Raw genomic sequence first — 24,818 nt, forward strand, 5'->3', positions numbered from 1 at the left:
CTTTGTTTGCCAAACAAAATTTGTTTAATTTTCATTTGATTAAAAGATAAATTAAATTAATATTTTATGCCTTCATTTGATAACCAGAAAAAAATTCAATACTGTAAAAATATTGTAACTTGAATAAATTAAGTTGTTTTTATACATTCAAAACATGCATTAGACATGCTTAAACAAAATTTGGTACATTTCATAGGGCCCTAAACATGTCATTTTTGTTCAACTTTAAATACACTAATGTTAAATCATATAAGTTTAATTAATTAGACTAGCTTTTGGATTAATAAAATGTAATTTAACCATAGAAAAAAAAAATCCAGAATAATTAAAACAGATTTCATATGGCCCTACATTAATGCCTTAATAATGGATTTGTTATTCACAAACATAGTTTTTCACTTCATGTTAACTGATGGACTGGAGTGGTGTGGATTACTTGTGGATTATTGTGATGTTTATCAGCTGTTTGGACTCTGACGGCACCCATTGACTACAGAGGACCCATTGGTGAGACAGTGATGGAATGACACATTTCTACAAATCTGATGAAGAAACTCATCCACACCTTGAATGGCCCGAGGGTGAGGACATTTTCATTCTTGGATGAACTATTCCTTTAACACTGATATTTTCACATTTTATTCTAAAATACATCAGTAATAACCCCTTAAGATTTTTTTCATACTTGTCTTGAAAACGGCGCTTACTAAAAAGTGTCTAAATAGGACTACAACCCGAGACATTAAACGTCACACTGAAGAGACAAAATCACTAGTCACTTTCACAGCCTCATAGCTTATAATCACTCTTTCAAACTATTCTTACTCAAGCTTTCATATGATAATTTATAACTTACATGTAGGCTTTTTACTTTTGATGACTATTTAGGTTTAGATTATCATTATCATCTAAACCTGTAAGAATCATAAACTTGTGCTGGTCACAGAACGTATTTACTGCAATGATATAAAAGCCAATGGAAAATCCTATTGGGATTTTGTCGATGGAGCCAGAATGATACAAATACACAGGCTGACCTACAAAAACATGTCATCACTGCAGTGCTCTATTGTTGTTGTTGTTTTTTCCAGCATCGAACAGACTTAAGTTCAGAAAACACACTGGAGCACTTGACCATTGATTGAGCACTGATTGAGCAATAAGCACACTGTAGATTAAACTTTCTCACCATATGCACCTACAGACCTGCCAGAAAGCATTTAAGTTTATAACCAACCTGACAGGTGGCATATATATTTAAGGGGGAGGGCCATTCTTATTCTAAAGCGCATTTCATTGGACAAGCATTTACATAAACCCATGTGATGTCATTAATATTTTGGTCTGTTTTCCAGGAAGAGAAATTATTTACATTTTAAACGTGCATGTCAGCTAAAAACAATCTGTCAATGTGTAGAGGCATATTAATCATAGATGAGCTCAAAATGAGTAGACATGAGCTTTAGACTAAAAGACACAAGGCTCTCGTTTGATTTCATGAGGTCTTTGAGATCATACGGCACAACAAACTGACTCACAGTTTAACAGCACCAGCTCCTGTACAATCACAATGTGCAATAGTGTCATTTTTCTGCTCTATACTGCTGTTAGCAGCACAAATACATCCATGTTTACCGAATAGAGATGAATAACTGTGAGGTGGGTTTGTGCTGAAGGAGCGGTGTTTCCCTGCATGTGGGAGTGAACCATCTGCACTGAGCAGCACACAACACCCAGACAGAGCCATAAACACCAGCAGAACACACACTGAACGGCACCACCACTACACACACACACACAACACACACAGCATGCGCCGATCAGGGCTTGAAATTAACAGATTGTCTTCATTCTCAGGTACGCTTTATCATCCCTGAAAGAGGGACAGTGATGTGTGTGTGTGTGTGTGTGTGTGTGTTACTCAACAACTACACCATGACTAACTGGACTGTGTCTGTGATTCTAGCATGGGTTAATATTAGTGCAGTCAAACAGAGGTGAAAGGGATTGTTCTGTCATCAGTTACTCACTCTAATGTCATTCCTTTCTTCTGTGGAAGACAAAATTTATATTTTGAGAAATGTCTCTAAATACTGTTTTTTGTCCAAACATTGAAAGTTAATGGCCACCAAAACAGTTTGGATCTTAACGTATATCCTCTTTCTGTTCCACAGAAGAAAGTTACATAGGTTTGAATGATTTGAGAGAGTAAATGATGACAGAAGGATCATTTGGGTGAAAAATCCTGTTTATTATTTCATCAAATCACACTTATTAAAATATTAGCTTGTAATTTCTTATCTGTTAAAGGGAGATTAAGGGTCAGTCTCAGGAAAAGGCACCATATGTGTCCATGACATACTACCGATATAATTAAAGAAGAAGTCCACTTCTGAAACAAAGCTAGTGTAACTAGTGTAACATCTTATCTAGTGTAACAATCGGTTATTTTCATAAAAATAATACATTTATATACTTTTTAAATGTCAAATGTTGATCTTGTCTCACTCTGCCTGGACTGTTTTTGTTCTGGTTCATGACAGTTAGTGTATGTCGAAAAACTCAAAATTCAACTTCAAAATTGTCCTATATCGCTGTTTTACCTTATTTGTTAAGGGTGTTTGATCTTCTTTGCATGTTCACTTTGCAAAGACTGGGACAGTACTTCCGCAGCGATGTAGGATGATTTTGAAATGATTTTTGAAGTTGAGGGAGAAAATATGATTGGAGTTTTTCAACATACCCTAACTGTCTTGAGCGTTTGAGATTAAAAAGTAATTTAAAATGTATTTTTTAATGAAAATAATTGATTGTTTCGCTAGATAAGACCCTTCTTCCTCGGCTGGGATCGTTTACAACCGGATTTGTGATCGTTTGAAGCTGCATTTAAACTGCATTTTGGAAGTTCAGAATCGGGGCACCATATCAGTCCATTATATGGAGAAAAATCCTGAAATGCTTTCCTAAAAAAAACAATTCTTTAAGACTGAAGAAAGACATAAACATCTTGGATGACAAGGTGGTGAGTACATTATATTTAAATCTTTGTTTTGGAAGTGGACTTCTCCTTTAACAACATTATTATTAGTATTACACTTATATATAAATTAAAAATAACACTTTATTTTTGCATACTATATGTGTGTGTTTTGTAAAATTTATTATGTATATATAAATACGCATACACACATGTATATATTAAAGAAAACATGTTAGATTTATAAATATATATATATATATATATATATAAAATGTATATACATATAAACATTATATATCAATATAAATATTTTACATATAAATCTAACATGTTTTCTTTAATATATACATGTGTATGCGTATTTATATATACATAATAAATATTTACAAAACACACACACACAATAAAGTGTTATTTTTAATTGATTAATCACGACTAATCGTTTTGCAGCTCTAATTATTATTCATCATCACTATTATGACTGTGTGTGTAATGTAAAAGAAGAGCATATGTTTTTTTCAAATGTGTTTTTTAATCTGAATATTAGTATGCAGATTATAGTGTAACATTTTCTTCTTTAAAAAATGTTTTTTTCTGTTTGATCATATTTAAAGTGGTAACATTATAAAATGTTTTGATCACAATGACTCAAACTCAAGTTTCTCTTTCATTATCAGTATTTACATTCTACAAACTTAAAGAGCTTGTAGCTTAAAGAGCTTGTCACATCTTGGATGACAAGGGGGTGAGTACATTATCTGTGAATCTTTGTTTTGGAAGTGAACTACTCCTTTAACAGTTAAACAAAAAATGATTTATCACATATTGTACTTGGAACAACACATAAGAATAATGACTGCAATAATAATAATGTGGCATGTTTACTAGTTAAGCTGTTATTGAAATGTTTATACCAATGTCCAGCCCCAAGACATTCTGAATTGGTTATCGGTTATTTATGGGCTAACTAAGTCTTAATCATAATGTGTTATTTATTACAAGGGACTTCCAGAAACTCACATACGCATAAATAATTAACAACATCATATAAATCTGCTATTATCTACTCAAAATATTATGAATCCCAAATGTAAAAGTGTTAGTCTTAGGGATGGGTTAGTGATGACTGCAGTGTTGCTGACACATTTATTGGTTTAAAAATAGTTTAAGAGTCAACCACTAAAGAAAAGAAACATTTGTCAAAAACAATCTGAACCACCAATGTCTATGGTGAAAAAAAGTGCTTTCTTTGAAGTTCAGCAATAATATTTCTGAATAATAACACGAACGCTGAAACATTGTAGCTTTAATGGCACCATTTCCTGTGAATGACCCGCATACTGTAACAGTTCAAAAGACTTTTATGATCTAAAATGTCATTGAAAAGAAACTGAAAGCATTTAGCTAAGAAGTTTGAGTACACAATATAAAAGAAATATTTTTTTTTCATTTGGGGAAAGAGAGAAAGCAGTCTTGACTGAAAGTGCAGAAGATTGGTGTGGAAAAGCAGATGAATTTGTCAGCCAATCTTTCAAATGCTCTAATAATTGCTCGTGGCAGTCAGTAATTTCAAGCCCTACATTTGTTTTCTTGTTTCACTGGAGCTGTTCTTCATCTGTTTGAGTCGTAATTAGATGGAATCGTTCGGTTTGACTATGAGGAAGCTTCCAGAGTCTGGTTAGTCACAGTACAACAGTAAGATTGTGAACATACCTGAGCAATGTTCAAGGTCTAGAGCATTGGAGGAGGAGGAGGAGGAGGAGGAGGAGGAGGATGGGCGGGGCAAGACAGGACAGAACAAAAATAAAGGAAGAAAAAAAAGAAAACACAAATACAGTGACTAGGAGGCCAGCTCCAAGTAACCCTGTCAGTCAAGCCAAACCACACCCCCAGAGACAGGTACGAGAGGGACAGGTGGGGCGATACTCCCTACCAGACAGCAGGCAAAGCCAGCGCGGACGGGCAGACGGCAAGAGACGCCGCCCCGGAGAGGCAGAGCGAGCGAGAACTGGCACACCGAGCAGAGGCGGCGGCTCGTTTAGGAACTTAGCTAGTTTGGCAGGGAGTATGGTGGAGGCTGGCCACGCAGAAAAAACAAAGCAGTGCGGTCCACTGTCATTCACTTCCTGTGGGAGTGTGGGACTACTCATACTACAAGCACCTGATCTCTCCACCTCCGTCAGCCTCTCATCACAGAGAAGGGGATGGACATGCGAGGCAGAGGAGGGAGAGAGAGCACTGAGAGAGACAGAGGAAAGCACAGAGAGAGAGTCATAGCGGATACCTGTTTGTTGAGGCCCAGCATGTTGCACACCATGTCTCTGGAGTACGGCTGCTCCAGCACATACCTCAGCAGACCCGTCTGCGGATCAAACAGGTCCTACAGGAGACACACAAACACACACACACACGTGTTTCTGCATGTACACTCACAGGGTGGACGATATGATTGGATATCATTGTTTTTAAACACCCACACTGCCTTGGTTACACCGTCAGCAATGACATTAGAGGAGGAGCAACTCATTACATTCAGATAAAAAATAATGAAAACTAAAGCTGCATCATATACATCTAAATGAAATTGATAATGCAATATGTAGTCAAATCGTAAACACTATGATTAAATAAACACATGTGATGCTGGTTTATTTACTTTGAACTGAGCTGATCTGACACACTCAAACAACATATCATGAGCTGCACATGTGTAAATCCTGCACATGTGTTTATTTGCCAAAATATTTTTTTTAGGGATCCACCGAATTTGTGGCTGACAGAAAATTGTCCAACATTTTCGGTTTCAGCCGAGAGAAAACAATAATCAACAAAAAGTGTCCAAAGGGGGGCATAAAAGTGTCCAAAATAAACAGGGGGTCTGGTGTCCTCGGCGTGAAGGGGTTCCGTGAAGGAGGGGCAGTGTTCAGAAGGGAAGGGTCCAGGCAAGGGGCGGAGTCCGGCAGCCGCACATGCTCAAGTCCGTGATACACGGGGGGGGGCGGCTTCTTCTAAGCGGCATCATCCACCTTCCACGGACTTTCCACTCCGGCACTTCTGGAACGGCCCGGCATCCTGGCCCGTCAGCCGTCTCACGTCCATTTGGCAGCGTCCGTTCCCTCGACGCGCCCTTCCTGGACCCACGAGGACACCAGCGTGCATGCACGGGGAAGAGACCGGTCTCCTGAGGAGAGGCGCGCTCGGCATTTTAACAGCGGCGGTGATGAGGCTTCATTCACATCAAGTGTGCCTCATGACACGCCGCCAGACCTGGATGTTTCGGCGCTCCTCCTCCCACACGCCCACTCCCGTCGGGAGCCTGGTGAAGGGCGGCGATTACCGACGGGGTGAAGCTGATAAGTAGGGGGGAGGCAGCCGACTCGTCACAATATATAATACATAGGCCAACACATGCTCCGATAATAACAGATTTGCAGGACTATACAATATTTGGATAATTAGTTAAAAAAGTTATATCTGATTGAAATTATTGGGTTAAATTAAGAAAAATCTTACAAAATTACTTTATATTATTTAATAAAATAGTAAATAATTATTACAAGGCATTTTCGGTTTTGGTTTTTGGTGCATCCCTAAATTTATTTATTTATTTTTATTTATCCAGAATAAAAACTTAATAGTTTTACATTAGAACATTATGATAAAAAAATACCAGCATTATAATTTTACTGTTTTACTATAACTACTTCATAATTAATGCAATGTTTCCACTGCACAAAAGCATCTTTATCGTGAAAATAGTTTGTACATATATATATTCTTTTAGGAACGGATCACTGAAAGATTCTCTGAGGAAACAAAAACAGTAAACATACTAGGCATCGCTGTGAAAACCTCTTTTTGAAACTTTTTTTTTTAAATATGGACTATAATGAACATTTCCTAATTAATCTTGTGCACTGATCCATCATTCACAGTAAGTCCAGGATCTGTGTGCATGGATTACAGAGTTATCTGCATGTAACAGTCCATGATTTTATACTTTTTATGATTCTAGATTGACATAAAACATGGAAAATAATGCTCCATACACGTCATACCATCTTGGCAGAAGTTTGTATTTAAAATAAACAGGATAGGATCACTATTGATCTTTAATGCTTCTACATGTTTTCTTCGTTTACTTTTGATTTTGGGTGAAACATGACCTTGTGTGAGATTCATTAAGACCATGCATCAGTCTGTCATCTACTGCCACTGATCTGTGTGTTATATTGTGAGGTCAAAAGCGGTACCTTATCATAGGGCAGCATTCCCCTCAGTGGGAAACGCAGAGTGGTCGGGTCCAGTTTCCACGAATTACAAATGGCGCCAGAATTATTAACCACTGGCAGAAGACTGCAGCGACCTGAAACACATTCAGACATGTGACACGCTGCTGCAGGAGCTCATGGGAAATTCCTCAACACTCTGACATGAGGATGTGTGAATGCATCTTACCGCAGATGGAGTTAATACGGGCGGTCGGTCTGAAACTATCAACAAAGTCAGATATCAGGCTGCCCAACAGCTGAAAAGAAGAATGAAGAACAACTAATAACCAACCCACACCTGCATTACAACAATCAGCTTACATTAGGAGTCTGAAAGAGTGTGTTACCCAGTGTGACAGCGCACCCTCCGGATACAGCTTCCTGATCTCAGTCACAGCGAAGTACGCGGGCAGCAGACAAGCGTTGCGGTCCAGTATGTACTCCACCACCTTCACACAAGAAAATTAATCATAACCAGGAAACACTAGAAGTGTCATCATCAGTCTGTCCTGCTGTGGGTTCAAACGTACTTCTCGTGCTGCGAGCAGCTGCTGAACCACAGCTGAGCTCACGAAGTTTGGGACGGTCTGAATCTTGTCCAACACGGCCTTCAGCAGATCCCTCACACCCTGACAAACAGTAAAAGTGTTAGTAAAGAAAACGACATTGACCTTGCAGTTTCTTTAAGAGCTGAAGACCAACTCGTCTTAGAAGAATTGTTTTCTGCTCTCACACTTTTACTATATTTATATTTGATAGAGGTATTTTAAATTTTTTTTTTTTTAAAGTTAAACCCCATCATTTATACGACTTATTAATATATCCAGCTTTATTTGCAAACCTTCAGAGCACTCACATAAAGTGACATACTATATGTGACCCAGGAAAGCAGAATATATAACCTTTTAAAAATCTGGAATCTGAGGGTGCAAAAAAATCAAAATATTGAGAAAATCATCTTTAAAGTTATCCAAATTAAGTTTTTAGCCATGCATATTATTAATCAAAAAATAAGTTTTGATACATTTATGGTAGGAAATTTATAGAATAACTTCATGGAACACGATCTTTACTTAATATCCTAATGATTTTTGGCATAAAAGAAAAATCAATAATTTTGACCCATACTTAAGACTGGTTTTGTGGTCCAGGGTCAAATATAGCAAATCTCAACTGTATATTTGTTATATCATTGCAAATTTTACACTATATTATCAGCCAGCTCTAAATGTTAAGGTGTTTTAAACATTAACATTATGAATTTCTGTAAAGCTGTGTGTTGTGATAAACAATACACAAAATAAAACTGACTTGGCTCAGTTGTCAATCTATGAAGTCATAAAAACACTTTTGCTGGAAAATGATGGCTGTGATGCAGAACATTACTAGTTTGACAATTTCAGTAGATTCTCACTCATTCTTTCAGTTTATTTTTCACCTTGTAGTCGACTCCTCCAATGATTTTGCGGATGAGTTTGAAGGTCAAAGCCCAAAGCTGAGTCCTCTCCCACTCCAGACTGTCTGAGCTGATCAGAGCCTGACACACCATTCTGGAAAAACACCATCAAACAGTCAGAGTCGTGAACAACCTGATCACTAAACAGTTACTCCATCACTGAGGTCACTCGGATCAAGTGCGACTTCAGGTTTAGGTTGAGTTCTGGTTTGTAACTAAGACTGTAAAAAGAAAATACTACTACACATGCTTTGTGTTCACTCTAAAACAAGTCATGTTATGCACACACAGCTTGTCAGAGATGCATCGAAGTGTACTGAAATTTGACAGCATCGCTCATTTATGGACGTCAAAGCGTGTTTACCTGGGAGGCAGCAGGCTGGTCTCCACCGCCATGGCCAGACAGTCATAGAGGAAGGCGATGCGCTTGGGGCTGTGCTGACTATGAATGAAGCGGACGATCCACTGCACGCACTGATCATGTGACTCCTGCAGTGACATCACATACACACTAAATATTAAAACAACAAAACACATCCATTCTAATTGTGCATCAAAATTTGACCTTCCAGGAAGAAATCTGATTATTTGGTATATGGGAGAGTGGGTAGTTAAAAACTAATATTATAACTCATGGACTGTTGAAGTTCAGCCACAGGAACACAAGTGTGTGCAGATGAAGATGAGCTGACCTGAGGCAGAGAGCTCCAGTACTGCCTGAACGCTCCTAAACAGCTCACGAGTTTGGTCCTCTCATCCTCCGGACTGTCCATAAACATCCTGCAGAACACACACACACACACACACACACACACACACACACACACACACACGCACACGCACGTCTGGTTTATTATCTTTGTGGGGACTCTCCATAGGTGCAATGGTTTGTATACTGTCCACACTGTATTTTCTTTCCCCTTACCCTAACCCTACCCCTAAACCTAACCCTTACAGAAAACTTTCTGCATTTTTACTTTCTCAAAAAATCTCATTCTGTATGATTTATAAGCTTCTGTACCCATGGGGACCTCAAGTCAGTCCCCACAATGTCAAAAATTTCAGGTTTTACTATCCTTGTAGGGACATTTAGTCCCCACAGTGTAGCAAAAACAAGTGTACACACACACACACACACACACGCACACACGCACACGCACGCACACACGCACACACACACACACACACACACACACTCTTCATCTGTCTGCAGGTTATCAGGTGTTCATTCAGTCTTCATTGTTCACTCACCCAGCAAAAGCCTCTTCAATCACCTCCGTTTTCTGATGTAAACAAACAAACATTTGTAAGTTTAAAGGTTCAGTCTGTGATATATATTAGTTAAATAAAACAGTATTTTATAAAATCGTATTTTGTTGAGACGATCACCCACCACTACTTCCTCAAAAATACTCTGCAGCTGACTTTCCATCGGGACCGCCATGATGTGAGCAGACAGTCGCAGGACAGTACTTCAGAAACTTATATGTCCATGCTGGAAGTGTTTGTGTTTTGCTGAATTAACGTTGTTCTGACGCTCTCATGAACACAACAGAAACTAGCGCCAGTGCGGACGAACCGGAAGCTCGCGCGCCGCTGAAAACATTCCGGTGTGAACACAAAATCACACAATGATGGTTCCGATTTGCGTTGCGTTTTCGAGATTGAAGAGGAAAAAAGTCGAACAAACAAATCGAAAAATCAGTAAACACCCCGACTAAAAAGCCTCCTTTATAATCGCTTATTACGTCATTTGTGTTACAAATAACCATGACACTCCTTGTGTTCTTCTCTCTGCACAGATTTATTTATTAACAATTTATGTTACTCTAATTTTATTTTTCTGTTTTATATATTTGCTTACTTTCTTCTGTATGCCACCCGGTAGAGTAATCTTTTTTAAAAGTAGTACCTCGCTGTGTTATGAATAAATAAAAAGATGCAAAGAAACAAAAAAGTATGATAAATGAACCTTTGACTCAAACACTAGCTGGTGACCTTGTCTGTGTGAACTCGCCTGCAGGATTACAAGACCTAGTTTTATAATATAATTGCTTTATAATAGCTTTATGTGTAATACAAATGCCATAATTGCTGTTTCCCATTTTTTGTGTGTAAAAAGAGAGAGAGCGAGAGAACAGATCTTTTGTACGCTGATATGTTTTTACTTTCAGATCCCTGACAGAGGAACTAAACGTTCTGTTATCTTGACTGAATACAATGATGAGAACTGAGAAGAATCGCCCGTAATAACCAAAACCACACAGTTACATGACCAGAAACAGAAGGTCATTAGCACATCTGCCTTCTGCCAGCACAGTTTCAGTCAAAGGGCGTCTGTACACCGTTACGGCTGCTCTGTGCCTGCTCAGAATTCTGTGTAAAGACATAATGTTGCACGAAAGCCTGACTAAATAAAGCCACCTCAGCCCAGAGTATCAAATAAGGTTATTGTTGCAGTGTAAATGCATTCATGCCACCTCTGAGCAGCTTTAAACAGTATTGTAAAAACACTTAAATGCCACTTCAAAGGCGCTTCTGTGCCACCTTTGCAGTGTAAATTTGACAAAAGAGAAATGTGACAAAACACATTCAGTACCAGTGTTGGGGTAACACATTACAAGTAATGCGAGTTACGTAATCAGATTACTTTTTCAAGTGACTACTAAAGTAATGCATTACTTTGTAAATGTACCCTACAAGAAAATAGTTACTTTTTCATACAAGTAATGCCAGTTACTTTGGTTTCCCATTCATTGACTGAGAAGTCTCCTGTCCCCATGTTGAGTGAAATCAGGAGTAAGTGCAGAGGGGTTGTGTGTGCTGTGTTATCTTGACGTTACACTGTAAACCCTAATGCTGTCTTTACTTATACAATCAAGTAATGTTGTAATGTTGTGAGCTCAAAATCATGATTAATCATTTGAAAAAAAAAATCATTTTAAAAAGTCATCTTGAATGTTGAATTTTCAATACAACTGAAATATTTGAGAGAACATCACATAAGCTGACTTCATAAATTAATGTTGATTTTCCTGAAAAGGTTTTTTTTTTTTTTTTTTTTTTAAATACTCACCATTATAGTGAATAGTGTTACTTTTGGTTGGGCACTTGGAACTTTGTTTATATTACTATAGTTTTCTTTCTGTGGTTGCAACAATGCAGCATGAAATCAGAGTTCTTTGATTTCAAAGAAAGAAAAGTAATAAATAGATTGCTTTTAGAAGGTGATCTATATTCTAATTAAATCATTAGGTTTTTTAGGTAATTAGGTAATTAAATCATGAGTGTTTTTCATGCTGATTAATGATTTTACAATTTTACAGATTTTCTTTGTTTTTATAAACACTATAAGAAGCTTTTAACTGCGTTTATATAATCTTTTAATATTTGGGGTAATGTGCGTGAGTCACACACAAACTTCAACATTCAGCATGTGAATCACAACAATGGTAACAACTCAATTTTATTTATTTTTATTAACTATCAATAACCATTTTATGAGCTTTTTTTGTTTGTTTTTTGTTGTGCTACTACTGACATGACTTGCAGTCAAATATAAGAACATTGTTTAACAGTTTTAAGTTACATTTTCATGTTGAGTTAACTTAAATATATAAGTACACTTAAAAAAATGAATACCAAGTGAACACAATCGTTTAAGTACATTTAATAAGTGCTAAGTTTGTTGAACTGAATGATTTAAGTACAGTCTACAAAACCACCAAGTTAAATAAACTTAAATATGCAAGTTTTGGAAGATTCCATTACTCATTTAAATTGAGGCAACGAGTTTACTCAATCAATTTAGTCCAATTAACTTATTAGGGTTTTCAGTGTACTGTAGTTCTAGACTAAATGTAAAAATGTATTAATTCATCTCCCAGATTCAGTATTCCTCAAAATGAATAAAAACAGTGAAATTTAAAAATTGCACAATCCAGCACTAAATACGTTAAATAACACAATTATCCTTTATGTATTTGATCCCATTTTATAACCAATGTCTTTGCTGACCTTCGATGATCCAATTCAACCACACCAATAAGCAAAACTTACTTTAGGCAAACTAATATTTGTGTTTTCTTATATTGCTGAAGTGTTTTGAACTTTCTTCTCTTGTGCTCTACTGTACAGACGTGAATTGACTTTTCCTTAAGCCTAAGTCTTATACCCTGGTGAAAAAAACAGCATATGCTGGTAGGTATGTGTTGATGCTGGTTTAAGCTGGTTTAAGCTGGTCCTTTGCTGGTTTATGCTGGTCATGTTGCTGGTCAAGGGCCAGCATAAACCAGCTAAGGACCAGCTTAAACCAGCATCAAAACATACCTACCAGCATATGCTGTATTTTTCATCAGGGTATATTTCTGTTTTGGTGTGAACGGGCTTTTACTTTTGCCAAAAATAGAACTTTCTATATTAAAAACAATCAAGCAAGCCCTGCCCAGATTTAAAAAAGTAACGCAAAGTAAATCAAGGCATCACTTTCCATAAAAAGTAACTAAGTAATGTAATTAGTTACTTTTTTTAGGGCGTGATGCAATATTGTAATGCATTACTTTTAAAAGTAGCAAGCCGGCGCCATAGCCTTATGAGCAGTGCGCCAACATACAGCGCCATTGCGCTACGGGCGTCCCGAGTTCGAATCCCGACTTGAGGGCACTTTCTGATCTCTCTCCCTATCTCTCTCTCCCACTATGCTTTCTGTCTGTCCTGTCATAGTAAATGCCAAAAGTAAATCTTTTTTTTCCTTCTTCTTCGTTTTAAAGTAGCTTTCCCCAACAGCGTTCAGTACACAATGTGTCATCTTGCCAAGCTAATTATGGTGGCGTCATCATCATAGAATTAAACCTGCGCAAAGAATCATGGCAGTGAAGTGTCCATCCGAAATGTAATCTGAAGAAAGGTCACTTTGCAGTGGCCAGTTTTGAGCTCTTTGATATGGAACGACTCAGTATAGGGGCCATGATTGTTCTCATTCTGAAGTGCCCTATGTAGGCGGACTGATACTATTTGGAACGCAGCGACTGTCATTCAGGTAATGAAGTCACACCTGTATAACCAGTCTGCTGTCACTGCTACTGAACCCCCGTCAAGGAGAAAAGCAATGAACAACGTTGTCATTTAGAAGGTAAAGAGTTAGACATATAACATTTCAAAAGCTTTTAGAAGATTAAAGTTTTGAAGAAAACGGTATGAAGATTAATTATTAGAAATATTAAACTTAGAAACGTTCCGGTCCTCTTCACCGGTTGGCTAGGGCTGGTCAAGCGCCGCCCACCAGCGCTACAATGAGTCTGAGAAACACCTGAGATCAGAGGGACTCTGTACCTGGGAGCGGGAGCGCGCTGCGGACCGCGAACTGAAGGGGAATGTAGAGTCATTTACCGAAATCAACAACAGCCTGAGACAGGACAGAATGTTTACGACTAAGAGTCTGCAGCTATGGATACAGTTTTATTAATCACACTGTGTTTGCTGTGGACGACAACAACAGGTAAATCTGAACATCTTTCTTTTCACTCTCCACGTATTCTTATTACCTAGTCTGTGATTGTTTGATTTTATTTAATAGTTTATTTTGAATGTCTCTTGTTCATTATGTGATGAAGAGTCTAACCTAAGTCTTTCTTATTACAGCCATAATATTTCAGTTATTAGCTAATTATAATGTCATGTGTGATTATTAAATAATAATAATAACGTTATACAATATAACAATGTAAATCAGTCTAGGCAGTGAAGCTTATATGTATCTTTCATTTCAAGTCTATCTGCGGCTATTTCGAGAAAGGTGTTTTAACCCGACCCAGGCTGTTCATTTTCTGTTTTATGAGTGTCATCTGTTCTGTTTCCCACAAAGCCTCTTTTATAGATGTTTTACAGTACATAATAAAACAGAATCGAAAGCATGAGTGTGTATAATAACAGGTGCACATTAACAAGCTTTCAAAAAAATGCTTATTTCTGATTTTATTTTATTCATTATTATTGCTCCTTTTACTGTTGTTTAAGTTATAAACATGTTCATGTTTAGCTGCAGAAACAACAGGAAGCAGATTTGCTCTCGTGCCTCTTCCTGTGGTTTCATGAAATCTGATTTATTTTAACAATGCCTGAACATCACTGCATTTCCTGCTGTCGCTGTGAAGCTCTGACAATTGGATTCAATAAGATAAGATAAAGAAAGCTCAAAATGCTGAACATGGTCTTTGTGCATAAAAATCTTAGAAATGTAATGCAGATCTGTTTTATTGTAGCGTCAGCAGTCGAGGGACCGCCTGAGCCTCGTAATGTCCACTTCTACTCAGAGAACCTGAGGAACATTGTGAGATGGACGCCAGGAGAAGGATCTCCCAGTGACACCGTCTACACTGTGGAATACGCCATGTGAGTGATCTCTGAAATAAAACATGTTTGAAGACTCTGCAAGCGTTCTTGAGTCCTTTAGAGAACCATCCACAGTCAGCCTTCAATGTAATTGAACTCACAAGTCACTCTTGAAAATGCCTCAGTGTCACTGCATTAGATACAAATTAAAAAAGCGTTGTTTATTTAAAAAAAAAAAAAAGCACAAAATGAAATTCTAAATTAAACCATTTAACGAAAAGAATTTTTAAAAGCTAAAACTAAAGATGTAGAGTTTGAACATGAAGACAATATTGTGTTTAGTGAAGCATTAATGCACTCTTATTGTTAAAAAAGGTGTACCTTTTGAAAAGACACCACCCTAGGTTTCTTTTTTTGGCATTGATGGGAAAATTAAATAATTTTACAGACTTTGAACTTTAAATCTCATTGAGCAAAACAAGCAAATCTTGATTCAACCAATTTTGGTAATTTGAGCAGAGTCAAATTAACATTAAATTAACATACACATTTTGAACGAGCGGTATTTTAGTATCGTTGCGATACTACTATTATTTTTAGTTATTGTATTTATATTTAATTAAGTTTTAGTTAAAATTGAACAAAAGTTACAATTTGTTGTGTGTTTTTATTAGTGTCATTTTTATTATTATTGTTTTTAACAACAATAGGTGTCTTTTTTATGTTTTCTTTTTAGTACATCAAGTCAAACTAAATACAAATGAGAAATGTTGCCTTGGCCACTGAAATGAAATTAGTTTAAAATCTTTATTATTTTTTTCAGTGAACATTTTTTTATTACACGTAACAAAAATTTTGTTTTTAGGGTTTAATAACCCTGCTTTGAATATCTGCGTCTCATCTTGAAGGCTGTCCTCCAGAGGTGGCATTTGATGGCTGCTTACGTTAAGCTAATTCTAGTGTATGAAAGAAATGATAAAGACAGTCATTTACAGCTCAGGAGTCATTTTTATAATGGTTACTTTTCTGAAATGGGCATATACGTGTCCTCTGTAGGGCGCAGCTTTCTAAATGAGATGTAGGAAAAACATTCCAAACTGGTAGTTGCTATTGTCACCAGCTGATTCAAAGACAATGAGACTTAAAATGTGATGAAGTACACTTATCTGATCTCAAATATCTTGCAGCGTTTGTTAGCACACTTACTTTTTCCAAATACTGCTTGAGGCCGCTTTATGTACTGAATCCACAAACCAAAATGCTGATCTACTTCCTTGAACCTTAAACGTGACAGGAAGAAGTATTCAGGCGTGTTGTTTTCCTGCAGTTACGGCGACGAGGAGGAGAACAGCACTGCGCAGGTGAGATGGAGCCGTGTGAAGCACTGCACCTCAATCGCACAGAACGAATGTGACGTGTCTCAGGAGACCTTTAGCCTGGAGGATGACTACTACGCCAGAGTCCGGGCCGTCAGCGCAAACGCACAGTCCGTCTGGACCGAGAGCAAGACCCGCTTCAGCCCGGAGTTTGACAGTGAGTCACACCTGCCTGCTGATGATGATGTACTGCCAGAAAAAAATGGCAAATATTGTACCTGCAGGGGTACAACAGCTTGTCTCTGCTGAAAGAAAGACCTTTGTACTTCCTTAACACTTAAAGTTATTTGTATTCCTATGATACTGTTAGGCACCCTATAGGGGTAAAGAGAGTGAAGGTGTCTATTTGAGGGCACTCAAGCTGTTGTACCCCCTGAAGGTACAATTTTTGCACTTGTTTCCTGAGAGTGTGTACGGATGTGAGTTTTGTTAGTTTATCTAAGCCTAGATAAATAGAGAATAGTATTATGAAAATGAATAATGATCAGCCTGACACTGATTTGATGAAGCATGTGAATGTTTAGACAATTCCAGTCCCTCCCTTGTTTACCATGGTAAGCATAGTTGTCGTTCCATAGAAGCCATTGTAAATAAACCTGCTGTGACAACATTTCACATTCAGACGGTGTAAAAAGCTTTCACAATCTTTTTTGTCTCACTAATTACAAGGAAATGTAGTTGCAGTAACAATAACTGTAGTGACTATTACTTGCCTTACAGATTCTACTCTGAGCTGTTGACTTCCTTGGATTTAGAAATGACTCATTTTTATGCCTAAAATCCATGTGTGGCTGTATCGTTGGTACAATAAAATGGCACATGAAACATGGCACAACAAACAGGCACCGTATTCAGATATTTCTGACAATTGACTGCTGCCCAGTACGTCCAAATCGCCGCAATACGTCTGTTGCTGCCTCAGTTTCATTAAGATTTTACATCCACTGATTTATTTATCCATTTGCTAAGTAACAGTGTAATTAGCAGGATAACGTACAGTGAGCCAGTTATTACTGCAAAATAAACAGGGCTTGATCAGTTAGATCAATTCAGTTTTCCTGTGCACTCCAAATCGACTTTCTTCTTGTGCAATAAAAGTATAAAGTCTTTCCATGCAAACTTCAAACTAGTGTTTATGTTAGTATCATTGAGATGCTACTATAGTTTTTATTAATATTTGGAATTAGTTTTTAATTTTTATATTTTCTATTATCGTTGAATTTTTAGTTAGTCATTTTTTATTGTTGCTTTCAATATGTCTATACAGTTTTTATTCATTTTTATGTTTTATCAAGTTAAACTAAATGAGAATGAAAAATGTTGGCTTGGCCGCTGAAATAAAATAAGTTTTATTTTCAGTTTTATTTGATTTCAAGCAACAAACGTTTAGTTTTTTATGGTATCAGGTGTCTTGATCAGGTAGATCAATTCAGTTTTCCTGTAAGCTCCACTCGACTTTTTTTCTTGTGTAATAAAAGTATAAAATAATTTAAACGTGAATCAGTCTTTCCGTGCAAACGTCAAACTAGTGTTTATTTTAGTATCATTGAGACACTGCCATAGTTTTTATTAATGTTTTGAATTAGTTTTGTATATTTTCCATTATTATTGAAATATTAGTTAAAATGTAACAACATTTAAAATTTTGTTGTGTTTTGCCATTTTTATCATTATTGTCTTTAATATATGTCTATGTAGTTTTTATTAATTTTTATGTTTATTTCAGGACGTCAAGTTAAACTAAATAAGAATAAGAAATGTTGCCTTGGCCTCTGAAACAAAATATTTATTTATTTATTTTGAAATAAATAAATATGTTTTATAAAATAGAATTAGAATAGAGAGTGCTAGAGTTAGTGTTAGTATTTCAGCTAACATTTATTTTATTTCAAGCAACAAAACTTTCGTTTTTTATAATATCAGGTGTCTTGATCAAGTAGATCAATTCAGTTTTCTGTACATTTCACATCGACTTTCTTCTTGCGTAATAAGAATATAAAATAATTTGAACACAAATCAGTCTTTCCATGTAATAAGTGAGATAACAGACAACCGGCCGGTTATTATCACAGAATAAACCTTGAGTTTATTTTGTGATTATGCCCAGCTGACTGCACATTATGCAATATGTGAAGTATATGGAGAAGTTGCTAAGTGCTGCTAGGCCGTTTTAGGTTTTACACTCCGTCACAACAGTCAGCAGAGGGAAATCTGAGCTTTCAGAAGATTTCCCAACAAAGATGTGTTCAACAAAGACTCAAGCTTGTTTTACTAGAGTTTAGTAGGGTTAGGAAAGTCAACAGGGTTGTCACGTTATGTTAGGAAATGCTTAAAACCACATAAATTTATTTAGAGTGAGCTATAGATATCTTTCTTGTTTTAGAAACATCGCCCAACCCTGCAATATCTTTTAACCTGTCAGGATAGTTTTTCTGAATAGTTGCGACTCATGATTTATCCCGAAACTATGCAGATATTTCAGCTTAGAAACCGGGGTGGAGCATAAACATGTTAGTGAACTCATAATGCCGTATGTTTAAATAGTTCTGATTCACACTTACTTCACTGTTATGCCATTTATATGTTATATTGCTTCTCCTGATGTAGGATTACAGTAATCGCAGGAGAGTAAACAGCGGCTGTATCGCTGAACTCTGACCCTTATAAAAGCAAATCATTAGCCGCTGTTGAGCTAATCAATCTCTGTCATGCAGCGATTCTCGGCGCGCCGCTGGTGGAGCTGACAGTGCTGCAGAATTACGTAAACGTCATAATAAAGGGGCCCTTCAGGTGGAGAACAAAGAAGGTACAGAAAGACACTATGGAAGATCTATGTAATATCTTCCCACACATGATCTACAGCGTCTCTGTGTTCAGCAGCAGGAGCGATCACACGGTTAGTGTTTGAAAAACACTCGGTTACTCATCCAAATTAAAACAGGAGAATAATTTCTGTTTTATTTTTCTGTCGTTCTGCCAGAAGTACATGCGTCTTAAAAATGGGAACCTGACGCTGGGCCCTGTGGACTTTTCCACACAGATCTGTGTGGTGGTTCAGGCCCAGTCGGAGACTCACCCTCTGGCCTACAAACCCAGCGAACGCGTGTGCGTGGAGACACCCAAAGGTACTACAACAAACCCAACTCCATCAGCCCACGGCAGATTCTTGTCTTTTCACTTTCAGATTGTCAGGCGAGCAGGTTTGAGCGGTATTTGATTGACAGAACTAACAGGGCGAGTTGAGGAAACCTGTCATTTTATCAGCTCGTGCTAGTTGACTGTAACCGAGGTGTTTTCCCAGTGTGCTCTGAGCTGGACTTCCTCATGCTTGAGTCTTCAGACACTCCTCTGTGTGTGAACGTGTGTGTTAATGTGTAACCCGATGGTGTTTTTCTCCTCGCTGTAGATCCGTTCAGAGATCAGCTGTTGGCTGCCATGCTGGGTGGCGTGCTGCCGTCTGCTCTCTGTCTGTGTGTTCTGACTGTGCTCGGGGGTCTCATCCACTGCTACATCACCGACCACAGACAGAAACTACCCAAGAGCGTGGTATGATTGACAAACACAGCATTCAAACAAGCACACACTGCTGAAACTGGTTTTTCACCCTTCCTAAATCACTCACGCATCAAACACAATATTTAGAGACCGCAATCTCACCGAGAACTGAGGATGAGTTTATTTGACTTGTGATAGTCAGTAACCGGTTAGAACACCTCCAGTTTATAGAGAGTCAGTCTGGCTGGAACAGAATGAGCACTGGCACCTAATGATTACAAATATATATGATATATATGTATATGTATATATATATAAATTGTTATAAATGTATTTACTGTCACTTCTAAACAATTTAATGCATCCTTGCAAAATAAAAGTTTTAATTTCTTTAAAATAAAATCTAACTGACCCCACTATAGCTGTTTCCATCACTCTGTTTTCACACGCATTTTAAAGTATCGCATCTGGAATGAGTGATGGAAATGCCACATTTCGAATAAAATTTCACGCTCGCTTGAGGTGGTTTTTAACTTGAGCGATAAAGGATTAATGCAAATAATGGGAGATGGAAACGTGTTTGCCGAATAAATTCCCCCATACCATCAAAAAGTCATGTGACTTTGACTAAAACCCGTCTAACCAGTGGACCGATCTCGTTCCACAGCATCTGATATGTTGTTATGAAGTGTGAAGTGCCTGAGCAAAAGATGTCGTCAAAGTGTTTCGTCTACTTGCTCTGAAATTATATATGAAAATTACTATATTCAGTGGCTTGTCCTACTTTTCTTAGTAATATGTATTGCAGTTTATCAGGAAGTGACAATTTGTTCTCTTTGACTTGTTGGATGGAAATGGTGCTTATTTGCAAATGTTTTATGCAATATTTCAATTTTTGTGCTTAAAGTTAAATTCATAACTTTGGATGGAAACCCGGCTACTGTTGCTTCATTTCAATGAAATCACAAAATATTATGCTGCTAATTTCTGAGAGAAATTAATACTTTTATTCATCAAGGATGCAAAATTGATCAAAAGTGATGATAAACACAAAATTTTACAAAAGATCTCTATTTCAGATAAATGCTTTCTATTCATCTGTGAATCATGAATCACGATTTTCACAAAAATTATTGTGCAGCACAACTCTTTTCCACATTGATAATAATCAGCAAATCAGCATATCAGAATGATTTCTGAAGGATCATGTGACACTGAAGACTGGAGTAATGATGCTGAAAATTCAGCTTTGATCACAGCAATCAATTACATTTTACAGTAGATTCACACAGAAAGCAGCTATTTGAAATAGTAATAATATTTCTTTTTTGTGTATTTTAATCAAATAAATAGAGCCTTGGTGAGCAGAAAAGACTTTCAAAAAACAGTGTTACTGACCCCAAACATTTGAATGGTAGTGGTGTATGTAAAGTAATGATGTACTCTGCAGAAGCTGGGATAAGTAAGAATTTGAATGTCTTTTCTACTCATCAAGGATGCATTTATTTGATTAAACATACAGAAAAAACAGTAAAATTGTGAAATGTTATTGCAATTTAAAATAGTGGTTTTCTATTTGTATATACTTTAAAATAGAATTTATTCCTGTAATGCAAAGCTGAATTTTCAGCATCATTACTCCAGTCTTCACTGTCTCATGATCCTTCAGAAATCATTCTAATATACTGATTTTAATGTTGCAAACAGTTGTGCTGCTTAATATTTTTTGTGGAACCTTTGATATATTAAACGTTAAAAAGTACAGCATTTATTTAAAAATAGAAATCTTTTGCAACAATATACACTACAGTTCAAAGTTTGGGGTCAGTCATTTTTTCTTTCTTTCTTCCTTTGAATGAAATTAATACTTTTATTCAGTGAGGATGTGTTAAATCGATAAAACAAAAGTGATAGTAAAGATTTCTATTTTAAATAAATGCTGTTCTTTTTAACTTTTTATTCATCAAAGAAACCTGAAAAAAGTGTCACAGGTTCCAAAAAATAACTGTTTCCAGCACTGATAATAAATCAGAATGATATATCAGAATGATTTCTGAAGGATCATGTGACACTGAAGACTGGAGTAATGATGCTGAAAATTCAGCTTTGATCACAGCAATCAGCTACATTTTACAGTAGATTCACACAGAAAGCAGCTATTCGAAATAGTAATAATATTTCATTATATTACTTTTTCTGTATTTTTGGTCAAATAAATGGAATTTTGATGAGCAGTGTATATGAATACTGTTCTATCACAGAAAATTCTGTTTTTTATTTGAGGATGGGAGAGTCATATCATGTCATCTTGTCATCATAGTTTTGTTTTCAGTGCTGAAGTAACACTGTACTCTTGTCATTTCAGCAAGTGGAGGAGATGAGTGAAAAGCTTCACACTCTCCTACCTCAAATGCCTCCAACAGTCATCGTTAACATGATCAAGATCGGAAAAGAATCCGCACTGCTCGGTCCGGCGGCTCTGCCACAGCTGATGTCCTGTGACGACTTGACAGCGTCTGATGTACAGGCTCAGCTTATGAACACTGATCCTCAGCCGGCGGCGTGTTACGCGCAGCAGGTCGCTCCGCCGGCGGCATCCGCTCCTCCCTTAGCTGACCTGCAGGACGAAGACTCGCTGAGTGTGGACTCTGAGCTGCAGCCGTGGCCGCAGGAGCCGCAGCACATCGAGGCTGGAGATTACGGGATCGTGGTGCCGGCTAGTTTTGAACCTCCGGTGCGGCGTGAGGCCGAGAGCAGCCCGTACAGGACACAGGGACACACAGTACAGCCTGTGGATGCCTGTGAGGATGAGCTGGATGACGAAGACCAAACACAGATATTTTTGGACTGGAGCCCAGAGACTCGAGAACTGAAAATCCCTCTGATGGGCTTGTTAGGGCGAGAGGATGAAGCACAGGTACAGACTGAAGCGGTCACACTGCTGCCCAACGTCATCCTCAGACAGAGCTCGGAGGACAGCGGCGAGTCGGAGGATGACTTCACCAAGATGGAGCGAGACTGGGGCCTTATCATCCACTCCAGCCCAGATTAAACACAACACGCTCAGGAATAATGAAAGACTCCAGACACAACATGAAGATCATATACACTTGCTATTTATCATATCCATGGTGTTCAGTTTTGAGGTCTACAAATGAGACGACATAATGAAGGATTTTTTTACTTTGTTTTCTGCTTTGAATGTGAACAGACTGAACAAAGTTCAGTTCTTCAGCTCCTGTATTAAATTACATTTAATCACGGCCAACACTTTGCTCCAAAAGCCTCAGGCGTACACAACCTGGAAGCTGCTCAAGGGAAATAAAATTGGGAAATTTGCTTCATGAGAACTGGGTTCAGGATTTTTGAGCCAATCACTTGAGCTGTAGACGCCACGTATCAGAAAACTCGTCAACATTCATTATTCAGCTGTAAAAAAAAAGTCTATTTCACACCAGAAATGATCTCTGATAAAACATCTCGGTAACACATTAGTTTCCATTTCTCATTATTAACTGGTTGCTTATTAGCATGGATCTCACTAGCATATTGGCTGTTTATGATTACTTATAAAGCACATAATGCCTTATCATAGCTTACAGTGAGAATTTGACCTTGAAATAAAGTGTGACCAGCAGTGTTGGGGGTAACGCATTACAAGTAACGCGAGTTACATAATTATATTACTTTTTCAAGTAACTAGTAAAATAACGCATTACTTTTGAATTTCTAATAAATATCTGAGTTACTTTTTCAAATAAGTAACACCAGTTACTTTTTTTCCCCATTTATTGATTGACAAGTCTCCTGTGGGGAAACTGTGAGTAAACATGACGTTACTGTATTCTAGACTAAATGTGAACATCATTAATTGATCTCACTCACAAAAAATTGATTCAGTATTTCTCAAAATGAATAAAAAATAAGAATATGACGCAACCCTGCAATAATTAAATATGTTAAATAAAACATATATAATTTTATTAACCAGTGTCTTTGCAGCTGACTTTTGATGATGCAATTCAACCACACTAATAAGCAAAAATTACTTTAGATAAACTAACATTTGTGCTTCATTTTTTAGCTGAAGAGTGATCTCCTGCATAAATGTACTTTTCTTTCAGCCTGAGGTGAATTCATTTTTACATGGTGTAAAAGGGCTTTTACATTAGAATTGTTTAATATTAAAAACAAAGAAGGAAGCCCTGGCCAGATTTAAAAAGTAACACAAAAGTAACGTAACGCATTACTTTCCAACATAATTAGTTACTTTTTCAGGGAGTAACGCAAAATTGTAATGCATTACTTTTAAAAGTAACTTTCCCCAACACTGGTGACCAACATCTAACACAATGAAAAATAATAATACAGTGAAAAATGTGCGACTGTCAAACTCTTGAGCAGAAGACAGATTTCATTTGACAGAAATGAAACAAGAGTTTGTTCTGTACTGTTGTGTACATCAGTGATTTTCTGATGAAACATTGCAAATATGTTAAAAAAGTGGAAAAATAAACCATTCTTTGTGAACATTAGAAACATAAGACAGTATGATGTGTGTGTGTGTGTACTTAACAATGTAGCAGTAAAAATGAATTATATTGAAGGACATCACATATGTTTTATATTATATTGCACATATATATTTTAACTGTACATAAATACACAATAATAATTTTTATTGAAATATTATTATTTGTTTATTGTAAATTTTGATAAACATGCAGATTAATAAAGGCTATAAATATAAATACTGCAGATTATAAACATGTTTATTTTGTTTACAAATAATAGAGCAGCACAAAAAGTGAGTTTGTTTTATTTTATAATATTTAATGGCAGCACCATTAATGATTATCAACGAACAAACTCACTTCCATCGTTCAGACTCTCATTTTCTTCTCTTGGGT

General features: G+C 36.9%; 2 protein-coding genes across 4 annotated transcripts in view; one reads left to right on the forward strand and one right to left on the reverse strand.

Annotated features, from left to right (window-relative positions):
• Nucleotides 1-10,321, reverse strand: part of med23 (mediator complex subunit 23) — a 57,627-nt gene extending 47,306 nt beyond the window's left edge. Inside the window, exons 1-11 of one of the 2 annotated variants that reach the window (XM_051138475.1) lie at nucleotides 10,101-10,321; nucleotides 9,959-9,990; nucleotides 9,400-9,487; nucleotides 9,072-9,196; nucleotides 8,690-8,801; nucleotides 7,782-7,880; nucleotides 7,599-7,700; nucleotides 7,439-7,508; nucleotides 7,234-7,346; nucleotides 5,265-5,360; nucleotides 4,694-4,711 (exon numbers count right to left, since the gene is read on the reverse strand). In XM_051138475.1, the coding sequence (XP_050994432.1) occupies nucleotides 4,694-4,711; nucleotides 5,265-5,360; nucleotides 7,234-7,346; nucleotides 7,439-7,508; nucleotides 7,599-7,700; nucleotides 7,782-7,880; nucleotides 8,690-8,801; nucleotides 9,072-9,196; nucleotides 9,400-9,487; nucleotides 9,959-9,990; nucleotides 10,101-10,151 (906 nt within the window). In that variant the 5' untranslated portion in view covers nucleotides 10,152-10,321. The remainder of the gene's footprint in view (nucleotides 1-4,693; nucleotides 4,712-5,264; nucleotides 5,361-7,233; nucleotides 7,347-7,438; nucleotides 7,509-7,598; nucleotides 7,701-7,781; nucleotides 7,881-8,689; nucleotides 8,802-9,071; nucleotides 9,197-9,399; nucleotides 9,488-9,958; nucleotides 9,991-10,100) is intronic. The other variant, XM_051138476.1, reaches the window with a different exon arrangement.
• Nucleotides 10,322-13,789: 3,468 nt separating this feature from the next.
• il20ra (interleukin 20 receptor, alpha) lies at nucleotides 13,790-24,452 on the forward strand. 2 transcript variants are annotated; one of them, XM_051092134.1, is made up of 8 exons: nucleotides 13,790-13,838; nucleotides 13,936-14,204; nucleotides 14,968-15,097; nucleotides 16,365-16,570; nucleotides 19,128-19,309; nucleotides 19,394-19,538; nucleotides 19,820-19,959; nucleotides 22,274-24,452. In XM_051092134.1, exons 2-8 carry the CDS (start codon nucleotides 14,153-14,155, stop codon nucleotides 22,958-22,960), a joined length of 1,542 nt encoding a protein of 513 aa, XP_050948091.1. In that variant the 5' UTR covers nucleotides 13,790-13,838; nucleotides 13,936-14,152; the 3' UTR covers nucleotides 22,961-24,452. The 2 variants fall into 2 exon arrangements, with proteins under 2 accessions (XP_050948091.1, XP_050948090.1); XM_051092133.1 differs by having other exon boundaries at nucleotides 13,819-14,204.
• The last annotated feature ends 366 nt before the right edge of the window (nucleotides 24,453-24,818 follow it).

The sequence above is a fragment of the Labeo rohita genome, chromosome 20 (assembly GCF_022985175.1).
Source record: "Labeo rohita strain BAU-BD-2019 chromosome 20, IGBB_LRoh.1.0, whole genome shotgun sequence".
Classification (NCBI taxonomy): Eukaryota; Metazoa; Chordata; class Actinopteri; order Cypriniformes; family Cyprinidae; genus Labeo; species Labeo rohita.